This window comes from Saccostrea echinata, unplaced genomic scaffold (assembly GCF_033153115.1).
Source record: "Saccostrea echinata isolate AGI-Se365-2 ecotype Australia unplaced genomic scaffold, CSIRO_AGI_Sech_v1 ptg000029l, whole genome shotgun sequence".
In the NCBI taxonomy this organism is placed as follows: domain Eukaryota; kingdom Metazoa; phylum Mollusca; class Bivalvia; order Ostreida; family Ostreidae; genus Saccostrea; species Saccostrea echinata.
The window spans coordinates 41,024,723-41,049,149 of NW_026889778.1; the positions used below are offsets into that span (position 1 = coordinate 41,024,723).

The window sequence follows — 24,427 nt, forward strand, 5'->3', positions numbered from 1 at the left end:
CCGATGCAGTTGGTTCCATGTCTCTAGGTTAGACCCTTTGAAAAAAAGTTCATTAAATGTAAGCAGCGAAAACTTTCAGGGACAGTAACTCATAGAAGGGGCCGAAGAACCCTTTCGCACTGTATAGATTGAAGAGTGTACTAAATGAGTCGAAGACACTGATGAAGGTTTGGAATCTCTACGCTTTACGGTTTCGGAGGAGTAGCGATAACAAGGTTTTATTGGGAAAGGGGTGACAACTTTTGAATGGGTCAAGCTTGGGGGACAAGAATGAAATCTTTAAAATAGTTTTAGAAGGAGAAATTCCATATGCAAAGATATGTAGTATATGTTGAAAGACAAAAGAGCTACAAAAAGAGCTAATTTTCTTATATTTTGAATGACCTTGACCTTTGACCTTGACCTTAACTTCAAGGTATAAGGTCAAAAAATCTTATGCAGTTGGTCCTATTTCTTTACGACTTATCGTTAAGAAAATTTTTCATTATTCGTAAACATCAAAAAATCTCAGGGGCGATAACTTATTAAAGGGCTCGACAAATCATTTCGCAATGAAAAGATTGAAAAGTCCTCTCAAGTAGTCGAAAACATTGGTAATGGTTTCGAACCTCTGCGGTTTATGATTTCGAAGGAGTAGCGATAACAAGGTTTTTCGTTCAAAGGGCAAGAACTCCGAAAGGGGTCATAGGTCATACTCGTTGGGTAGTTTTTCGAAATAACTTTTGATGTCGAGTATCATGAACTATAAAGTTCTTCGAAAAGTCTTTCGGTTCAAAAGGCGGTAACGGAAAAATAATAATAATAACTAGTAGACTAATTGTTCTCGAACAATTAGAGGTCTTTCCACCTTCTTTAAATTTCATATATTCTTCACATTTAACTCTCTACTGTTTATTTTTATACAGGAGAAACCAGAGATAGCTTGAGAGATGGAAAATATTAAAATTTTAGAAATTTGGAAATGACCTTGACCTTTGACCTTGAACAAATATTCAAGGTCAAAGGTCAAGGGTCACATTGCACTTAACCCCATCCTTCTACGACTTTTAGTTTTAAAGTTATAAGGTTTAATAGTAAGCGCAGAGACGTTAAAGGGCAATAACTCATAAGGGGTCAGCAGATCCTTTTGCACTAATAGACTGAAGTTGTGACTAAAGACCCTGAAGACATTAGTGAAGGTTTCGTGTCTCTGCGATTTACGGTTTAGGAGAAGTAGCGATAACAAGGTTTTTCGCACAAGGGGCAATAACTTTCAAAGGGGTTAAGCTTAGGGGACAAGAATGAAATCTTTGAGATAGATTTAAGAGTACATATTAATGATGCAAAGACCAATAGTATATATTGAAAGACAAAAGAGCTGTAAAAAGAGCTTAATTTCTCATTTTTGGAATGACCTTGACCTTTGACCTTTACATATATTTTTAGGTCAAAGGTCAATGAATCTTATGCAGTTGGTCCCATGTCTCTACGACTTATCGTTTTGAAAATTTTTCATTATTCATAAATATCAAAGACTTTCAGGGGCAATAACTCATAAAAGGGGTGCACGAATACTTTCGCAATGAAAAGATTGAAGAGTCCCCTCAATTAGGCGAAGACATTGGTGAAGGTTCCATACCTCTACGGTTTACGGTTTCGAAGGAGTAGCGATAACAAGGTTTTATTGCGAAAGGGGTTGTAACTCCTTACGAGGTCAAAGTTCATACACGCAGGGTCAACTACAAAAATCTTTTAAAGAGTACATTCTTATAGACTATAAATCTTTTTGATATATCTTGAAACATAGAATCACATCAGGGGGTGGAAAAATAATAATAATAATAATAATAATAATAATAAACAGAAGAATATCAATAGGTCTTTCCACAGAAAGGTGGAAAGACCTAATAAACATAAGCATTTCAAGAGGTCTTTCCACAGAAAGGTGGAAAGACCTAATAATAAACATAAGCATTTCAAGAGGTCTTTCCACAGAAAGGTGGAAAGACCTAATAAGAATAATAAGAATAATAATAAACAGAAAAAAATCAATAGGTCTTTCCAAAGAAAGGTGGAAAGACCTAAAAAGGAGAGTTAAAAAATCGCAGTCGAACTAGTCGAGGACAATCTGGTGGGAAACAAAAAATGTCTATGTGGGGAACAATATGATATCTGAAAACTCCAGAGTTACAGTAAAAGGCATTGCTATGTCACTAAACATTTCATCACCACACAGATTATAGAGTTCTCTTCCAAAGAAAGGACAATCGATGGTAGCTTTTAAGTTAAATATACACAGGGAAATCAAGCAGGCTTTCTATCGTTAGAGTCCAAATACCGGTCCCCAGATTAGTTTTCTTAAGATTTACCTGACAACGCTGCTGCATATTAGCATAGATGTAGAACGTAAATCCTGAAGAAAGAGAAAGGGACATTTACAGAGCGTAACAATCCCCGTATTCGCTAGATCTTAATCATTGTAAGATCCACAAAATTAATCAACTGAAAACTTTACAATATCATATCTTTCATCGGAAGTGCTATTCATCAGTATCTTTAGGGCATCCCTATATCTGATTTGCTGAAGTAATTTGGTCATGGGAATCAAGTCTTTTGACATTTGTAAATGTCAACAGGGAATACTATAAAGGATGAAAAGTATTTTAAAAACTGCCTCTCATTCTTTTCGTATTTTTATATGATCTTTTGAATTACTTATTGAACGACATTTACGAATCTCTTTTCATGAGATTTTAATGATATTTTAGGGTAAGTTCCATGGAAAAGTTGCAAGAAATTTTACGAGTAGAAATTAAGCGTCTGTGATTCTGTATCCAATCTGATGATTACATGTACCAAAACCGTCTTTGTTATTTGAAACATTGCATTGTCTTATTCTTTTTTACGTCCATAATTAGGTATATATGGAAGAAATTGAGACTCTCACAGTTTATGTTACCCTTTTATTTTGTTATATTTGGTTAAAATAAGAAGTGCAATAACACAAATTCCATGTACATCATTGTTTAGACACATTCACTTGTGCTTATCAAGTACTCGGGAAATGATAAAGTGTAATTAAAGTTGGGGTTTTTTTTTTTTCATTTTAAGGATGTAATAAAAAGTAAAAAACAGTTTATTTGAAGCCAGCTTGCTTACATTAAGTAATTTATTTCCTTGTGGTGATAAACGTATTGTTCACAAGAAAAATAGAAGGGGAAAAGGAAATATATTTTTAAAAAGTCCCATAAAAATTATGTTGTTAAACCCTAAATTAATTTTTATTCATTCGAAGGATCTTGCTGAAAAATAACCTTGTTCGGTGATTAAAATAACAACATACATTTCCACACAGACTAAATTCTATGCAAGTTGTGCAACCAGCGTTAACAAATTTCAAACAGCGAAACGACCGTTGCCATGGAAAAAGAAAAAAAAACATGAAAAAAAATGAATTACAGTATTCTCAGTGCTGCCTTATAAAATATTAATCCTGATCACAAATAGCTCTTTATCCCAAATGCAATGAAAATTAAGAAAACAATAATAACATTTATTATGAAATGACAACATATAATACATAAAACCTTTAAAAAAAAGATTGGGAGACCAAGTAACATTACAACATAATTCCTGAGAAAAAAAATTGTAAACAATCGTGCAGTAAAAAATTGGCCTCCCAGTTTTGACTGTGAAAATCGGTTTAATTAGATGCTTGATTGTAATGCGTAATGTATGTAAAATTAACAGTCTCAAGAATGTTTTACCGCTACCACGGACGAACGAGTAATCGCCATTGCACTAGTATTAAAAGCATTAATCACGATATGTTGATAAATGCAAATCTCTCGATATAAGGTTGTGAAATTCAATACCAGATATGTCTACAGAGTATCAACAAATGGAAAGTATTCAGTATTGGTTTAACAACGATTCCAATAATGTTGCAAATGTATATCATATTAATGAGAAATAAGTCTAAAAGAATTAAAGATCATTATTAATTGATAAATTACATTTTTTACGTGTACCTTCGATAATAAATGAAAAACGAACTTTAGAAAATTTATATCTATTTTCAATCTCTTTTAACAACTACATTTTTATTGTTATTCCACCGGTGAATCATTACCCAAGCTTTGGGGATATAATGTCTGGTTATGACATTTTTTGGGAGGGGGGATTACTTAAATGTTTCCAATATTGTTCTATTTAAAACAAAGCATGAAAAACTGGGAATCAAAAATTTATTGCATCTATTCTAAATATACAAATTCCTTTACATCATTAAATGCTTGAAATTATTTTTAAAATGAAATCAAATTAAAAAGCTTTTATTACTTGATTCTGACACATTAAAAATTCATTTAATAAGATAAGACATTGTAGAGAAAACAAACTGCGTATTCGAGTTTTTCTGTAATGATTGAAGCCATTATCTCCTGTATTAACAAGAAAGAAAATAGTTTTTTACTGTTCATATTTATATCTGTATAAATTATTTGTATAAAGTGGATGAAAGTACGTAAGTTATTGTATGATTGGTCCTTATGTTACGTTACATAGTTACTTAAAACGAGAGATTATGTATTGAATATATACTGGATATCCTTTTGTCAAGAGGAGGCGGAGCCCATTGGTGCAAAAGGGATATGTGATATAGCTCATAACTAATCAAGCTGTTAACTATGTAGCTTATTTCTCCGTTGGAATCTCTACTTTTTTTCTTTGAAGGTTTTATACTAAGTACGTATTTTTAAAGAACAAAATGGTAACGAGGCGTTGACAAATTTCGAAAATACCAGTTTTTATAAACTATATAAATCACTTTATAAATATCGGTTATTGTGTGAGCTACGTTTACAAGTGTCATAATGACCTTCGGGTATCTGCACATAAACAATAATATTATATGGGGTAACTACTATGAAGTCTGATTCAGTGTTTCCTTGAGATTCATTGTTATCCATCTTTCTCGTTTGAGTCTTCAGAATTTCATTATCATTCACTTCTGATTCAATCAGTAATAAAGATTGATTGTGTATTGTTTTACGTCCCATTCGAGAATTTTTCACTCATATAGAGACGTCACCATATACCGGTGAAGGGCTTCAAATTTTGACCTTTACTCGGCACTCAGGGCCATTGAGCAGTGAGGGATCTTTATCGTGCCAACGCCTGCCGTGACACAGGGCCTCGGTTTTTAAGGTCTCATCCGAAGGACCCGCAACTTTCACTTCAAAGTGCCGAGCGCATGGCGAAGGAACAGTTGCTACCTATTTTTTATCGACTTAGGTCTGTCGCGGCCGAGATTCGAACTCACGACCTCCCGATCACGGAGCGAGCGCTCTACCGACTGAGCTACCGTGAACGGTTCAGTAATAAAGAAGAACGATTTGTATCTCTATGTCATTGGTTTTCTTTTTATAATCCTTTAATAATAATAATTCAACGATTGTTACTTAAACAGTGAACGAAAAACTGAAACAAATTCCATCAATATTAGACTTACGATCGGATCGTAAAAATGAAATGGAGTATGAATATAAGGGAGTTGTGACTATATACCATATAAAAGCCCATTTTACATTCATTTATACACATTTAATTTGGATAGATCTCCAAATGGTTGTTGAAGCAGGAATGTCGACAATTTCACTTTGAGAAGAACAAATCTCAGCATATGGCAGTCGTGATGGCTCGTCTTACAATCGTCAACTATCTTCTTGTAATATATCATGTCTTTAGTAAGTTTTACTTCTTGTCTGTTCTTATTCTACACATATTTAACACGATGCTTAAATTAGACAGTGTACATATAGTAAGATTTCATCTCATTTTAATTCATATTCAAGTAAAACAATCACATAATATAATTTGTCTTTTCAGTTCTATTTTAGAGTTATATCCCTTATATTTTGATAGATATTCAAAATTTGAAATCCTTTTTTTTATTTAGATATAGCAGACCAAAGTAGTTCTAAGATGTGTACCTTCAAGCCTTACACGGATGAATGTGGGAATCGTGGATGGTTATGGAACTGTAGTAAACTTAACATTCATACAGTTCCCAGAAACATTTCAGTTAGATTTGGGCTTAATCCCTTGGCTTTGGATCTTTCCAGGAACAAATTTAACACGATATCCTCTGGATCTTTCTCTGAGATCAATATCAATTTGTTGCAAAATATAACAGCTCTCTATCTACAATACAACATGATTACACTCATACGAAAATCGGCTTTTAGTTACTTAGGGAGTTTGTGTGTTCTTGATCTCTCTAACTGCAATCTGAGAAAATCTTCACTGGCATACCTTGCATTTGCTAATCTAACTAAGCTGAAAATTTTGCGTATCCATCAAAATGAATTTAAATATCTAGGATATCCTGATATTGAGATTTCCAGAATTCTAACATTGCAAAAACTGACAATAGGAGTCTTTGAAGAGTTTCAATTTAGTGACCAATTTCGAAAGCTTAGACAACTAGAAAGTTTGATCTTGACTACAGAAAATTCTAAATTTTACCTTAAAAGAACAACTTTTGCTGGCTTGTCTAACTCTCCTATACATTCCCTCATGTTGAATTTCAGAAATCTGGTCTATTGTGATGTAAGTGAAGAAATCTTTTGCTCATTTCCTGTTTTAAAAGGTGTTTTTATTGACTTTGGTGGAATGTGTGATTTGAACGTTGCATTACTATCCTTAAAATGTCTTCAGAATAGGACAATGGATTACATTAATGCTAATGGAAATATACCAAGACTTGTAGAAAGAGCAGTTTTTCTAAATAAGGAAAATTGTAAATATTTGTTCTCTATATGCAGCAAGAAAGTCATTCTTAGTGGAAACCGTATAGCTGGAATTTCAGATAACCCCCTTAAAACACGAATAGGTCAATGCATGGAATACTTTGACATATCTGAGAATAGTATTGAGTTTGTAAAGCCTGTTATATTTTTTGATATTCTAACCCGATATCCGAGACTACAGGTACTAAACTACTCCGAAAATACGAATAAATTTATTGTTAATGAAGCATTTCCCCACAATAATTCATATATTATGAAGTTTAGGGGAAGAATGGTTTTTGCTATGAACCTTTCAAAACATTTAAAAGTATTACAGATCTCCAGGAATTATTTCAAACTTTTGGGTCCATCATGTCCGTTTGACATTGCTATATTTGGCGAACATTTAAATGAATTAGATGTATCATACACAAGATTTCCATGCAAATGTATAGCTCCATTACAAATGCCTTCTTTAAAAGTTTTTGACATATCTAATAACCAGTGTGGTGAAACGAATTATCCAATTTTACAATTCGCCATAAAACTGGAAAAATTTTTGGCGAAAAATGCACAACTTGGCCAAATCAAAAATTTAATAATGGAAAAATTTTTCATTAAACTGAAAAGACTGAAAATTGTAGATTTACGCCTTAATAATATATCTTATTTACCGCATACTATGTTTGAAGATCAAAAACTTTCCCTTTCACAGCTTTTTCTCGATGGAAACAAATTGTCAAAAATCCCTGTATCACATTTACAAAAGCTGGACCAACTTTACATACGTTCTAATAAAATTTCACTCTTAGCCAAATCCGACATCGACAATATATTAACATTGCAGAAGGATATAAAAATATTCATCGCAGGAAATCCAGTAAGTTGTGAGTGTGCTCACATCTATTCTCTCAAATGGATGAGAGAGAATCAACATAAGTTTGGGGATTTGAAGGAAAGCAAATGCATTATCGAAACAATATCACTAGAAGATTTTTTTCAAGAGAAAACATTTAAAGAATTTGAGAAAAAATGTCAGGCATACACTTGGCTAACGTGTTCTTCCATTATGTTGGTACTTCTACTTACCGGTATATTGACAGCAGCTTGTTTGAAAAAGTATCGTGTCCACATTGATTATGCTATTTTGCGCCTCCGTAATCGATGGAAAGGTGTCATGCACGTGGTAAATCCTAAACAATTCCAATTTGATGCTTTTGTGTCATATGCAGAAGAAGACTATCATTTAGCCTGCACAACTCTGTATCGAGAGCTGGTCCGATTAGGCTTCCAAATTAGTTTACCAGATAAAGACTTTATCCCAGGTATATCAAAAGCTGAGCAACTCCTGCAATGCATCGATGATAGCCGGAAAGTTATAATTGTCGTAACCGAAAACTTCCTAGAGAGTGGGTGGGATTCCTATGTCGTTCAGATGGTAGTGACACATGCTTTTCACAATAACAGACAAAAATCCATAATAGTGATCATTAAAGATGATATTCCTGTAGAGAGAATACCAAAGGATCTACGATACATATGGTGGTCTATCATAAGTATTCGATGGCCAGAAAATGGCGGCAATATGATATCATTTTGGGAAGAAATATCTACCGCTTTGCACTTGAATTAGATAATTGATAGTTTTGATTACATGTACTAATCATTTGATGTTTTATATTATGCATATACTGATCTAGTTCTGCTTGAATGACAAAATTCCCTATACTAGCGTCTCCGTTGGCATACCTATACGATATACAGATCCAATTCCAAATTAATAAAAAATTTATATGTCACCTCTTTTCGTTGCACACAATTTGTTTAAGGAATGTGTACCATTTATACAAGGACAATTGAGCTAGGGTTCACCTTTGAGTGAAGATTAAACGCGTAGATTCATATTCTGTGTTGTGTGACAATGCAATTCTGTGAGCTTTGTTCTGAAGGTATTTTTACAATTTTTTATAACTTTTCTCATTGAAATTTTGTTGGTATGCGTAAGCATGATTTTTAAAGATAAGGAACAGCAACTATATTCAAAAGTCCAATTATAAGAGGAGCGTACACAGAGCTCTGTTTGTTTGTTTGTTTGTTTTTTGTTTAACGTCCCTCTCGAGAATTTTTCACTCATATGGAGATGCCACCAATTGCCGGTGGAGAGCTACAAATTTTGACGTATACTCGGCACTCAGGGCCATTGAGTAGTGAGGGATCTTTTTCGTGTCAGCACCTACTGCGACACGGGACCTCGGTTTATACGGTCTCATCCGAAGGACCGGTCTCCACGTCCCACAGTGGGATTCGAACCCGCGACGTAAGGATCAACTCCTTACTCCGCGACTCTAGAGCGAACGCTCTAACCACTGCGCCACGCGGGCGACCACAGAGCTCTGAAAACAGTGGTGGTGACATTATCATTCTAACCAGCTTCATGATTCGTAGAATGTTTTTAAAATATTTATATGTATCTATATACATGTATTTAAAACTTGTTTGAAATGTAAATCATTTATGTGTATGATTGTTGAAATCGGATCAAAAGCAAAAGATATTGGTTTCCATTTTATACATGTATATTGCATTCATAAGGTATAATGATACATTATCATTTGATGACTTTATTTTACACCTAATTATATTATATGAGAATGATAAATACTTAAATATATGAGGAGATAAATGAAGTCATAGAGAGGTTTTTTTAGACTCAATACTTAAAGCTTACTTTTTTTGAAACATCTGACATATAATAGTAAGATAGATTATCTAACATACCGTTAAACCTTCTAAGGGGGAGCATGTTATTACCACAACTTACAAAAACTTTCAATATATTTGATCTTCCAAGAACTTGTGAAAGCTTCAACATATTTTTTTTCAAATTTAATTATGCTATTGGATTGGTGCTAATATTGATAATTTAAATGAAGGTGATGCTGCACGTAGCGGATATTTTCAGGAAAAGTTTAGAAGAAATTTTATACCATGTCCATTCCTAAGCATGTATAATGATGTCCGAACGTAAGCATGTAAACACATACAAGAAGATTAATAGAGATTCAGATGCCTTATATGTCGATTGTATATATACATGTACATCATGTAATCATTTAGGTGTATTTGGAAAAATGAATACATGTACTCTAGAAGCAATATATATTTTTGTGGGATAAATATTTTGTTTTTTATTACGAAACATAAATTTATTTTTATTTAATTAAGTCTTTTCCAGACTCTCAAAAATAAAGATTTGTCTTGTTTGTTTTATCACCATTTGTCATAAAGTGAATGACAGCCATGTGTAGGTTATTTGTTTTTCATTAAGAATATAGAAATCTGAGCTGAGTTGTAACAAGTGTGTTGTTATTCATTAATCAAATTCCATTTATTCATTTTCTAAAATTAACTTATATGTGTAGTCTTAATGTTTCTTTTGTTGGTTAAATTACGAGAGCCTTTGTCCATTGATCTACCCTCGCTGAATCAAGAAAGTGATTGCTTTAACTCTAACTAATGATACAATCAAAAACTTGGACGATCATCCAACAGCTTCACCTTCTAGATTTTGCAAACGAAAAGTTGGAGAATACATAATATTCAAAAACAACAGCTAAAAATTTGTAAAAAAAAAAAAATAATTGTTGAAGAAGTTGATGTAACGGAAAAATGCTCCAAAAACACAAGAAATCAAGAAAAAAAAAGTATTTGAAGAATGATATATGACAATCATCAAAGATTTAAACTAATTCGGAGCAAAGATTCTCAGTTGAAATAAAAATTTCACCAACAAAAGTACATTGTACGCTTATGTTAGGTGGAAAACTATACGAGCAAGTAAACTGTTTATCAAATATTTACCTGCGTCTGAGGGTTTGTTTAAAAAACAATCATAGCTACTCCTGCTTATACGAGAGTTGTCCCGGAAAAACGCGAACTTTTTGAATATTTCAAAAACAATTCGACCAAAATGAATGATTCTTTGCACCTTGTTGGAAAATGAAAAAGTTTTAGAAATAGCATTGTCAGTGAAGTTTTCTTTATTACCAGGCTATACAGAAATATAATGTGAAAAAATTACCTCCATAAAAACTCTATGATCTGAAGTACTCATGTGTAAAAATTCATTAATTTAGAATTACACGTGACAAAAATATGACATTAGATGCAAAACTACCTTTACTTAGATATTGTCAAAAATAGTGACGTCGGGTGATAATTCGGAGCACCAAATTATCAAGCATTACTGTTGATCGGGATATGACTTGTTCATACGGGAATAGATATGTAAATGATGGAACGACACAAACATATATCTCGGACAAAGATTTATACCTAGTTCAAGAGGTTCGAGGATGGCTTAACTGGTTATTCGATGGAAGAAGCATTTGGCAGACCAGCACACTGAAAAATCAGAATCTAGACGCCATACGTAGCGACGGCCGTTTAACTAAGCAAGCAGTTAGGTAAACTTATGACCTGGGTTGGGAAATTGGAAACGCTAATTAATATCTGAGATAGATAATTTAGTAACTAAAAGAAATTTAAATACAGTATCGAATTTATGCTTCAAACGAATTTTATCAGACACAATATTCCATAATAAATTCATAAACGCCACGAGTTACGTTTTGACGTCATCGGTGTTGCGCCGACAGCTATTTTGTAAGATTCGTTTATCCGAGAGAAAAAATGTTATTTACAAGGATATTTTATTGAAATTTTTATGCATTATTCAAAAAATATTTATTATGGTGAATGCCAATTTTTAACTTTCTAGTATTAGTAAACAAAATATATTGAAAATGTTCGCGTTTTTCGGGGACAACCATCGTATAATTGTTATAGGGCTGAAAATCGTGGTCTGCTACGAAATGATCCCATGTGAGTTAGGATATTAACCATGATCAATGAGAACAATGAAACTGAGAAGAGAAAAGGTAAAAACAAAATGCCTGTTACCTCATACATACTCATTATAAATTTTACTCAGAAATATGGCCCCTTCTTGAAAGTAGATGTTGGAGGAGACATGAGCAAAAGATTGCAGTATTGTTGACCAGGATGACAAAACAGAGTGACTGGTGCAATCGGCAATTCGCTTAATATGATTACTCCCTTTTCAGCCAATGCAAAAGGTGCTAACGGAAATTTTTTTCCAAAATAATGGAAAATAACTCATTAATGAAAACACTGCAAAATGTTCCGTCCCCCTACAATGATACATGTATGATTAATATGACCATTTGAAAATAGTAAAAAGTAACTAAATGAAGAAAATGAATCTTACCGATCTCAAAAAACCTAAAAACAATACAGATCTGTTAACACCAGGCTTGAGGCAAATTATATTATAAAATAATGCATTTCATTGCCATTAATTCTAGAATTTGGACATTAAATTACCATTACCATTACTTTCATTTCTTAAAGTAATGCATAACATTACCATTATTTGAGTTAAGTAATGCATTACCATTGCCATTTCTTTTTGGATTTTGAAAAATCGAAATTTAAAATTTGTGCAACGATTTTCATAAACACCCAAAAACCTTCAAACTAAATGAGATGAATGTTAATTCAAATTTGATTATCAAGTACTATCATTTATTACATTGTTAATTACTTAATTATAAGACACAAAAACCAATCACCTTTATAAAATAAATCTATGTACAATATGCACTCTATGTCTAGTGTGTAATTTTATATTTGATATCAGACAACAAAAGCTTTTGGGAAACTGCTGACCCAAACTATTTCAATATATCAGACTTTAGATATTTTGATCAAGTACGTTATGAAATAAAACTAAACACATTGCAAATAAAGGTGTTGGAAAGTCTCGGTCTGCTACCTAAAAGTACATGTAGCATGCCTGTCTTCTATTCCTTTTTGGTTCAATGGATTTGTCATGGTCAGCTCCAGCTAGACCAGCTCAATTAATGTTTCATAAACACAGTCAGGAAAGGAATTGTTTTGGAGCTTCTCAAAAGAGAACAATTATTTGATTCTGACATGTTCCAAGAAGCACTGTGTTAAGTTGACACTAATTCGCGAAGTGCCAATAATCACTGGAATTAATCTTAAACTCTATTGAATATTCTTTGAAAAAAAAGCTTATTTAAAATTGGTAGGAAACTATAAATGAGTTGTACATGACAATAAAATTTAGTAATTAATGATTCCCATTTCCATTTTATTTATTTTTTTTAATGTGCATATTCAAAATAATGTATTGTAATGCTTTGTAGGCAAGCATAACTCTAGATCTGAGAAAGTAATGCATTTCATTACCATTTTATATAATCCAGATTTATGTATTATCTAAAGGGAATGGCGAATAATTTCCCCTGTAAAAAAAATATGACCAGAGGTCATTTCTGACGTCGTAAAATGACCCACAGCCGTAGAAAAACGTCCTTTTATGTAGAAAAAGTCCTAGGGGTCAGTTTTTTAAATGTGCAACCTATAAAACATTTACTTCTGTTGAAATATTACCCCCACATCTCGGTAGTTATACAAATTTAAGTTTAAAAGAGAAGATGAATGCCAAGGAAAAGGGTCACGTGACATGATTAAACTAATACAATGCTGCACGTCGACGATCCACCAATCAGGACAAAGTACGACGTTATACAAAACAAGTAATAGCTTTCCAAAAAGCTTGCCTGACTAAATCAATCAATATCTATGGTTTGTATAAGCATAAAAAAGTGCTAAATGTTTCAGTCATCAAGGAGCGACATAATTGTGATATATTTGACTTCACAATTACAACTATATAACCATATACTCCGCGTATCATTGTGTAACGTAACTATGTAACTACTGTTGTTTATTTTGTAAAGCTTCTGAAGATAGAATGAAAGGCCGAAAGCTTTACTGAGGTTTTTCGCGTGTTCCCTCTTTATTTTAAGTATATAATATAATATAATATAATATAATAGAAATCACAACACAGACCAAATAAAACAGTATGTTTTAGTGCATAGCTGCACATGGTATCGCCAAATACTTTAGAAGATACACCGTAGTGAAGTAAAGTTATTGTTTGAGGGCATTCTCTATCCACAGTTGTCGTTTTCGGTACCTATGTAAACATTTGGTTTACAATGTTCTTGAGAACAATGTCAATGGTGAAAAGTTTTATCAAAAATAGTTTTAATCATGTATTTATGAGTAAAATGGACTTATTTTTTTTTCATTTACCATCCCCTTAAAGGAATTTTAATCTGTGTTATAAGTTTTATTTCGCAGTATAGTTCCTTGCAATTAACCTAAAACATAAATCATTTCAAGGGATGATAGTTCTAAATAAAACAATAAATAACAGTTATATTGATATTACATTCATTAATTACGAATTTAATTTTAAATTTTCAACGTTTAAAGTTTCTCCAAGAATCTTGTACAACGATATAGTAGTGAGTGTTTGACACATAGTACATGTTCTCATCTCTGACTCGTGCACATGTGTCAAATCTAGACTAAATGTATTTATAATATGTCGCCATAGGACATCTAAACGATAACACTATTGAATGATTAGACTGAACTATATAGGTACTTAGATAAACAGACAACTTACCAAATTTCTGCCATTGAGAATTTCCATTAGTAATATTTATTTTTAGCGATGATGGAACTGACACATGGTGCATCGGAGGTGAGAGCACTATGTGTCAAACACTGACTACTATAATATCAAAATATATCATCTAAAGAGTAATACTATAATAATTATTATGCTGACTTTTGTCAATTTAATTAAATTCTCAATCATGAACTTGTTTGCAGACGTAAAAACTTAAATGGACATTTTTCTCGAACATTCTTTAATCAAACGTTAAATCAAAATGAGTTAAATGATTCTGAAGTACCAATTCATGTAACTTTGCCATTGTGGTTAATTAATTCGAATATATTTGTTAAAGACGTTATCTCCAAAATTGTGTCCATGATATCAGTCTTTCGAAAATGAATTTTTGTTTTCTGTGAAATGTATGAAAACAACGTTTATATGGGAGGAGATATATTTTCTAATCTTACAATGTTTGTGGCATAATCTGTAGCGCGTTGGACTACGTTCTTTTGTTCGTGAGTTCGATGCCTAGCGTCGGTGCTTACAAATTTTCTCTAAAAAAACAGCCATGCACTAATTCGGCATAGTACATGTATGTGTAAGCTATGTATATAAATCCTTTGTATGCTATGCGAAGATAGTTTGGTATTGGTCATATACACATAATGTGACAGGAAGCATGATAATTGCAAGTTTGACTATAGGCAATAAAACATTTTAAGAAGAAACAAAAATCTTTAAGCACTGTTTGCTTTTTTACACGTTTATTATTATCATTCCTTCTTGAAATGGAATTTCATATAAAATGTTAGATAAATAAAGTTTTTGATCAGACTGCTTAAGGTAGGATTCTTTCCAAATCTCAGTAAATAAAGTTTTCTTTTTCCACTTGTAGATACTGATTAAGAGATTTCACAGAAAATTATAAACAGAATTATTCATCTGTATAAATTGTCATACATTTATTGAGAAATATGCCGTTTTTTACAGCAATATACTCTTTAGTGAACAGGAAAGGTTTACACGTTTCTAAAGTTTGAATTTAAATAACAAAGTAATCCTACTTTCAGGAAGAAATGTAAATTAACATTAATAATTTGATTAAACTGGAAAATTATGATTGAATTATTGCATATAATATCCCTTTGAAGAATTTTTTTAACAGGAAATAGTGGTGAAAGTTCTCACAAAAGCTGCACATTTAATGCCAGCTTTTTTTTTTCGAAAGATTTGAATTGATATGACTATTCTTAGAAGAATCAATTACAGGCGACAATCTGACATGTTTTAGGTAAGATATTTAACAAACGTTTTAGGCGTTTACTTTTTTAATGCTCGTGCTGAAATCACTAAAGAATCGTTAATCTAATCTTATTTGAATATTACTGCTTAATATTGTTAATCTAAAAAGTCGTTAATGAGCTATTGCCATTGTTACTTAGAAATAGATCTACATGTATGATAAATCAATTTCGCGTAAATTATCTAATATCTTGATTTTTACTAAATAGTAAACCACAGTATAATGTGTTGACATTAAATTTACATATATAGATTTCTTTTTGTTTTTTTTTTTAATTAGTATTATATTTCTTTGAAAAACATTTATCGTTGGTCGTCATCCAGACATAAAGCGAGCGAATTTGACTTGAAAATGTATAATATGCATGTATTGTCATGCTTATAAACATGTATCTTAATTTGATTGTGAATCCTAATTTCTCGAGAAAACGTTTCCTGCATACGACCAAGTAAAACCTCTTTTTGAGATAACTCGAGAGACCATAATTCTTGGTCCAAGATATATTTTCAAAATGTTAACAACTGGAAATTGTTATAGATTTCAGTATATTATTGTTTATATATCATTCATCATTTTTGGAAGAAATTGCACTTTTTCTTTACTATTAAAAGATGTCACATACAGGCACTGAAGAATTTCATTTAGAGGAAATAAACCTCACGATGTCCATATCTAGAACACTGTTGGCTTTATCTCCTGTATCTTTAGATCTTGTCCAAGCCAATCAGCGCTATGTGGGTTCATTGTACCAAAAAAACATATACAATATTAATGAATACGTCAATTTCAATTTGTATGCGTAAATATAAATACGTTTATAATTCTTGCGTTAAATAAATCTGACTCTTTGTTTCCTTAACAGCTATTGTTAGCAATTTTCCTCATTTGTTTGTCACTGGTATCCTTTAATGAAGATGTGCCGAAAGTTGCTGCTTAAAACTGAAATTATATGCATTTTGAACGAAATGTATGGAGATAACGCAAGATCAGAGAGAAATGTGCATGAGAGGTAATTCAAGAGAGATGTAAATATAATGTACTCTAATATCACTCTTTCGCTTTCCTAAATTGTAAGCTATTGCATATGAAGGTAAGAGGCAAGGCAAGGCAGTCCCAACCTCACCTTCGTATACGCTTTTAATGAGGATTACAAGTGAAATATACCCTACCTGCAATATAGGCTTATGAATTCGACGTAAAACCACATTTTTTGTAAGATAAGCATTGCTTTTACAAATTAATTCATTATCTATTGAGCGCGCTGAAGAAAAACCACACTGGAAAATGAACTTATGATTAAGTTTATGAAGAGTTTGCTCGTGTGGAGATATCTAAATTATTCATTTACAACTTGACGAAGGAAACTCAACAGATGTACAAAAGTATCGTACTATGAAGTATTTCTGTTTTTATTTTATTTTATTTTCAGTATGACACAAAAAGCAAAGTGTTCAGACTAGCGTATAAAAGAAACTTCACAACCCAATCCCTATCCCAAGTGATTTGACTTTATGAAAAGGGAATTTAGGTAGGTGTCTAAAACACGAGGGATTTATAATCGTGTAGTTTTGTGAGAAGCTCCCCGAACGAAAAGAAATCCCCGTTTTCTTATATTGCTGTAATACATTTAAAAACTTTAGAACAATATTAATAGTCCAGTGCGAATACGTCCCGCAATTTGACGTCTTGGAATCATTTTGAGTTAAAAAAAAAAAAAAAAAAAAAAGATATATACTCGTAAAAGTTAGGGAATCTTCAACGCTGTTTCTCTCCCAATTCCGATTTTATATGCATTTTAAACGTTTTATAACAATACAAACGAAATTAATGATGATAATTAAACGGCAGAACAACAAAGATTACATATGATGATAAATGTTGCAACCTATGTTTATTCACTTCTAAACGTTGATACAATATTTTGTGGCATATAAGAAATATTGTAATTTAACTTTTTCGGTTTAGATCGATATATTTTTTCATTCCATTTCATTCTGAAAAGATAAAAAATCAAATGAAAACTTTCTTTAATCAAACGTTAGAGAAAAAAATCAGATATCACCATTTTCTTTTTGTACTGGGTAAAAGACATGTTTATCAATATCTTCTTCGTAATGAAAATGTTAAAAATTGTTATTAAAACAAAATGAAATACCTATTTATTTCTAGATCTCCAATTTGTTCTTGATTCAAGACCACCAACAACTTCACTCCAAGAAGGAACATATAAGCCTTAGCAGATTGTAGTTGCGATGATTTATCCCTCAGTCATGAGCTATCTATTTGTAATTTTTCTTATTTTAAGTAAGTTTACTTCTTCTTTGCTGTTGTTGTACACGTAATACACAGGACGCTTAAGGACTAATGACCCTCATCATTGATTTTCATCAAGAGTATAACATCAGCTTCAAATGGAATATAGTATGAGGCATGAAGTGCTACTTGTTGTTTCAGAAATGATTTTTATGTCAGATCATGATATGAAGAAATTTTCACACAGAGAATAGAAAGAGTAATGACTTATTACCACAACATTAAATAAGAAATATGAGGTGTATATGAAAATAACATTTAGTATCATACCTATTTAAATCATCTTAGCGCTGCTAACTAAGTTAGAATATCACAATGTTGTATACGGTCGTAAGAAAAAAAATACATCTGTTGGGAAGGGTTATCTTTCTTATAAATATTTTTTCATTGGGAAAAAATGAAATACTAATAAAATTCTATACTATGTAATTAAAACATTAAATCGATTTTAAAATGGTCCTTGAAAAGATAGAATTTATTTGATTTATAAGACTTTTAAAACTGGATTAAGCCTTTTTTTTTTTTTTTTTTTTTTTTTTTTTTTTTTTTCTTTTTTTTTGATATAATAAACACAATTTGAAAAGTATAGGCAAAGAAAATAGAAGGTATAATGCTTCCATTATACGTTAGATATGATCGAATTGACTACTCAAAGGTCTCGATAATGAAACTCTGATAAAGAAATCTATTAGTAGTATTCGTATTTATAACCTGCAAAGTTATCTCTCTTATCAGAGGGTTCTCATCATAATACTTTATGAATTATTAATCTAAATTCAGATAAAAAAAACGATGAACTTGTATTTCAATTTTCATTTTATCCAAAGGTTTTATGTTAAGTATGTTTGACTGATGTACAAATATTTAATTCTTATTTTTAATTTAGAGATTGCAGAACAAACCAAGTCTATGACATGTACCTTCAAGCCTTACACAGATGAATGCAAGTACCGTGAATGGTTATGGGATTGTAGTAAACTGAACTTAGAGGCAGTTCCTCAAAACATCCCAGAAATATTCAGAGATAAGAACTTTGCTATGGACCTTTCCAGGAATAGTTTTACCAGTATATCCTCTGAAACATTTTCTGGGATCGATGAGAATTTCTTAAAAAACGTAACAGCTCTCTATCTCCAATTCAACAATCTTAGAATTGTCAAAAAATCTGCTTTTGAATATCTAGGGAATTTGTGTGTTCTTGATCTTTCTAACTGCAAATTGGGAAATTCTTCTCTGGCATATCAATCTTTTGCTAATCTAACTAAGCTAAAGATTTTGCGTATGCATCACAATGAATTTAAACATCTGGGATATCCAGATATTGCGATTTCCAGAATACTGTCATTGGAAAGTTTGACAATAGGGGTTTTCGAAGGGTTTCATTTTTGTGACCCGTTTGAAAAGCTTACACAATTGACAAGTTTGAATTTGGTTACAGAAAATTCAAAATTTCGCTTAACAAATACCACTTTTGCTGGTTTGTCCAGGTCTCCTATACATTACCTTAGTTTACAATTCCAGCCCAAGGGATTTTGTGATGTGAGTGAAGAAATCTTTTGCTCATTTCCTGTTTTGAAGGGTGTGCATATCCAATTCGGGGGAATGTGTGATTTGAACGTTGTCTTACTGTCCTTAAAGTGTCTTCAAAATCGGACAATGGATTACATTGTTGCCATTGGAAATATACCAATTTACCCAGTGAGGGAAGTTTTTCTAAATAAGAGAAATTGTAAATATTTGTTCTCTATATGCGTCAAGAAAGTAAAGCTTAGTAGTAACCGGATAGCGGGAATTTCAGAAAACCCCCTAAAGACACGAATGGGTCAATGCATAGAGTATTTTGACATATCTCATAATAGAATTGGTTATATCAAACCTGTCATTTCGTTTGATTTTCTTAACCGATATCCAAATCTTCAGGTACTTATCCTTAGCTCAATTGCGAATCCTCATTTTCTTGATGAAATATTTAATCACAGTCATTCATATCGTATTGGGATCAAAAAGAAATTACTTGTTACTATACATCTTTCAAAAAAATTAAAAGTATTACAGCTATCAAATAATTTTTTCCATATTCCTCCATCATTTTCCATTGACATAACTGTAACTGGTGAACGTTTAAAAGAAATAAACGTATCAAACACAAATCTCCCTTGCAAACATATAGCTCCGATACACACATCTTCTTTAGAAATTCTTGATATTTCCAATAACGGGTGTGGTGAAATGAAGCTCGGAGTCTTACAGTTCGCTACAAAACTGGAAAAAATATCTGCAAGTAATGCAGAACTTAATTTTTCCAATACATTCAAAATAGAAAAACTTTTCATTGGGCTTAAAAGACTGAAAGATGCGGATTTAAGCCATAATTCTATATCTCACTTACCGAATACTGTGTTTCAAGATCAAAAGCTTTCTCTTTCAACTTTGAATCTTGATAAAAATGAATTGTCAAACATCCCTGTATCACATTTACAAAAGCTGTTGCACTTGCAAATACGTTTTAATAAAATATCCGTTTTAGCAAAATCAGATATCGAAAACTTATCAACATTCCATAAGGATCTAAAAATTCTCATCGAAGGAAACCCAATAAGCTGTGAGTGTGCGCATATTTCTTCTCTGAAATGGATGAGAGGAAATCAACACATATTTGGAGATTTGAAAAGCACCCAATGTATTGACAGATTAGTTTCAATGGCAGAATTGTTTCAGGAAAAAGCATTTATTGAGTTTGAAAAGAAATGTCAAGTAAACATATGGCTATCATGTTCTTCCTTTTTGTTAGTACTTCTGCTCCTCTCAATACTGACAGCAGCACTTTTGAGAAAATATCGAGTCCATATTGATTATGTCATTCTGCGTTTGCGTGGTCGATGGAAAGGTGTTATTCATGTGGTTAATGCAAAAACCTTCCGATTTGATGCTTTTGTGTCATACGCAGAAGAGGACTATCAATTAGCCTGTACAACTCTGTATCGAGAGTTGGTCCATTTAGGCTTCCAAATTAGCTTACCAGATAAAGACTTTATCCCAGGTATATCAAAAGCTGAGCAACTCTTGCAGTACATCGATGATAGCCGGAAAGTTATAATTCTTGTTACCGAAAACTTCCTGATGAGTGGATGGGATTCCTACGCCATTCAGATGGTAGTGACTCATGCCTTTCATAATCACAGACAAAAGTCGATAATAGTGATCATTAAAGATGGTATTCCTATTGAGAGAATCCCAAAGGACCTGAGATACATATGGTGGTCTATCATAAGTATTCGATGGCCAGAAAATGGAGGAAATATGATATCATTTTGGGAAGAATTATCTACATCTTTGAACTTGGATTAAATGAAAAAATACTCTTGTGAATTTATTATAAATTCTTATATATTTGTTGCAGGTAGCTGTGTGCTCGAACTTTAATTCGAATCCTATTCTTCTTGAACTAAGTAATAAAACTACATTCCATCTTCTCTTTTCATACCAAAAAGTCTAAGGAGAACAGCATTATGCTTCTTCACAAGGACAACTTAAGTTTCATCTTTAGATGATGATAGAATAAATCTGTATGACGTTTGACGATGGAATTATTTGCGCTTCTTACCACTGTAATGGAATTACCCAAATCCTCAGTGTAAACAGTGTGCCATATGTTTTAAATTCAAGATTTTTAAAATCATTTTTCTTAAGACTTCATCCCTTTATACAAAAATAACTTATTTGACATAAAAAGTGAGCATTAATCATCAACAATCAAGATTCGTCTGTTGTTTTTTTTTTTTTTTTTTTTCTGAATCAATTAGTAAATTTAGTGAATTCATCTAAGTGTGTTTTAGTTTTATCTTGGTTTATTTGATGAATGTCGGATTGCATGTAGTGCTATTCATATCCACGTGTAAGATATTACTGAAGTATTTTATTATTATAAATGTTGTTGGTCGTATAACAGTACCTTGCTTTGTCGATAAATTTAATACCCTGGCTTTAGCAGTACGTTTAATCCTTGATGTTATTAGCATAGGCCTTGATTTAAAAAGAAGACACTATTAACACTTATTCCATTTCTATCATTGTTTAGCCATCTTTACTGTTTGGAGATTTTTAGTAGTGTTGTCAAAATCGGACGATTTTTAGTAACCGGTTACTCGCTTACTTTTCCGATCAAGTAACCGGTTACTCGGATGGTTTTTCTTTAGACATCGAAACATTCTTGTTTGCAGTATGTAAACTCAGCTGTAATTTAAACTGTATGTAATGTGGTTACAATTTCTATATTTATCTTATCATTTACAAAACACAAATGTACTGCATATGAACTTTATTTATAATTACGAACACGCAATTTCTTCTAAATAAATTTGTTATCGAACACCCCGTAATCGTTGGCTGTTTTGCGCTTTATGTATCGCTGGTTTCACAGTTATATTTCAGTCTGAGGTGGATAGGCATGATTGTTGTTCCACCCGTGTATGTTAATTCCGTTTCACATAATTTACACCTCATGGATTAAAATTCAGCCATTCTTTAATTTTTTTTCACTCTCTCGGTGCATGTGGCGGCATCTTCTTTAATCAAGTACTGCGGACTACCGAAGGTTTATGTTAGGTAATTATAATTAAATCAAGCCTTCAAAACCTGTATAACCCTTGGTAATCATAGCCATTTATTAGATAAACTGTGAAATACAAATCAAAACAAATCGACCGCATTTGTAAAACGCTAGGTCGAGACTATCGTTAAATAACGGTAAATAAAATCGGGACATTATAAACAGAAATATATTATTCCTACTGAGTTACTTTATTAAATTCATAACTGAGTAACCGAGTAGTAATTTTAATAACCGATACTCGAATCGTTCGACGATTAACCGGTTAACCGGGTACTCGTTGACAACACTAATTTGTAGCTCTAATCGTGCAGTGTTTGTCAAGTAAACGGGAAATGATCAAATACTAGTAAAAATAAAGGTTAAATGATAATGTTCTATTTTTAAGGAAGAAATGTAAAGAATTTAGTCTGTTTATTTTAAACTAGCCTTGCAACACTAAGGCTTTAATTTCCCTGCTGTGATGAATGAATAGTTTCCTAATTGTTCACATGAAGTATATATATATATATATATATAAGAACTATGATTTTATTTCGAAAAGTTTCTATTTCGATAATGCATTCAATTCCTAAATTTATTTTTAATAGGCTGAATGTTATTTTCTAAAACTTTGCATTTGTTTTCCATGAAATTATCAAAACAATAACATGTATTTCTCCAATTTACCAAATCTTGTTAATGTTTTCAATATAGCATTTAAAATGAATTCTCCATAAGCATTAAAACATCTTGGAAACGACATATCTCCGAATTTTATGAAATTTACACCACAGATGAGTCTTAGTAAGATACTAGCAAATATCATGATATCGGGATTTTCACACATGCATTCAGTTGTATTGAAGACGGATCCATTGAATGCGGCCGTTTTTGGCCAATTTTGACCAAATGAAAACATGAAAATTAAGAAAATGAACAATCGCCACTCTTAAGAGCAAAATTACATGGTTTTGGAAAATGTGAAAATTTTTTAGAGAATTTGCGCTTATATGCTGAAATTACGTTAAGCATCGATATTACGTGCAGGTATCGCTTTGGGTTACAAGTGTGGGATATTTTAATAACTCTTTTTACACAAAACAGATTTTTTGCGATATGTTTGGATATCAAGTTAATCCTGTATCCATTAAACATGCCTGGACAGCAATATACTGTGAGATCACTTATTTTCTTACATGGGGTTAAATTTTCGTTGTATTCATGATATGAAAAGACCCACAAATTGACATCTCTCACGAAATGTAAAAATCTTATACCACTGTATGATAATTCCCCTTTAACCACGATATCAAATCCCCTTGTACCAGTATTTTTCCTCAAACCACGTAAATTTGACCTCACGAAAATAAGTGACTTTACAGACTCTAAAACTCTAATTATCCAGCAGATATAATCTTGACATTCTCAGCGCTCAACAGTACAAGTTTTTTTTCCATCCCCTGGACATACAGCCTGGTGGAACTCCTCCATCTCAATGCCATAACATTAGTAACCAAATGGCCATCAGGTGTAGTAGATATGTTAAAAATCACGGAAATACAGTGTAAATCAACCATTAAATCCAATTTACCATGATCAAATTAAAATCTGTATTTCTCACTCAAACAAAATTACTTAAAAAATAAAACCTTAGATTTAAAGACTTAAATTAATATCAGAAAATATGGATATATCTGCAATATAGCTATTCAATAGAATAAATTAACTATAAATTAAACCATGCACCTTCAACATACACGTACCTACTTATTCAGATTCAGCAGAATAAACAAAGTGTAAATAAAATCGTGCACCTGCAACATACCTAGGATTGCAAAGCATGTTTTCTGGGCTTGCTCATACTT

General features: G+C 32.1%; 3 protein-coding genes across 3 annotated transcripts in view; all 3 read left to right on the forward strand.

Moving 5' to 3' along the window:
- The window catches only part of LOC133195947 (potential E3 ubiquitin-protein ligase ariadne-2-like), a 191,660-nt gene that overhangs the window by 120,718 nt on the left and 46,515 nt on the right, over positions 1 to 24,427 (forward strand). The gene's annotated exons all lie outside the window — the stretch shown is intronic.
- On the forward strand, positions 5,675 to 8,403 carry LOC133195329 (toll-like receptor 1). The gene is made up of 3 exons (XM_061331176.1): positions 5,675 to 5,726; positions 5,939 to 6,052; positions 7,874 to 8,403. The coding sequence occupies exons 1-3, from the start codon at positions 5,675 to 5,677 to the stop codon at positions 8,401 to 8,403; spliced, it is 696 nt and encodes a 231-aa protein (XP_061187160.1).
- LOC133195330 (toll-like receptor 2) lies at positions 16,270 to 21,319 on the forward strand. Its single transcript, XM_061331177.1, has 3 exons — positions 16,270 to 16,396; positions 18,858 to 19,891; positions 20,027 to 21,319. Exons 1-3 carry the CDS (start codon positions 16,270 to 16,272, stop codon positions 21,317 to 21,319), a joined length of 2,454 nt encoding a protein of 817 aa, XP_061187161.1.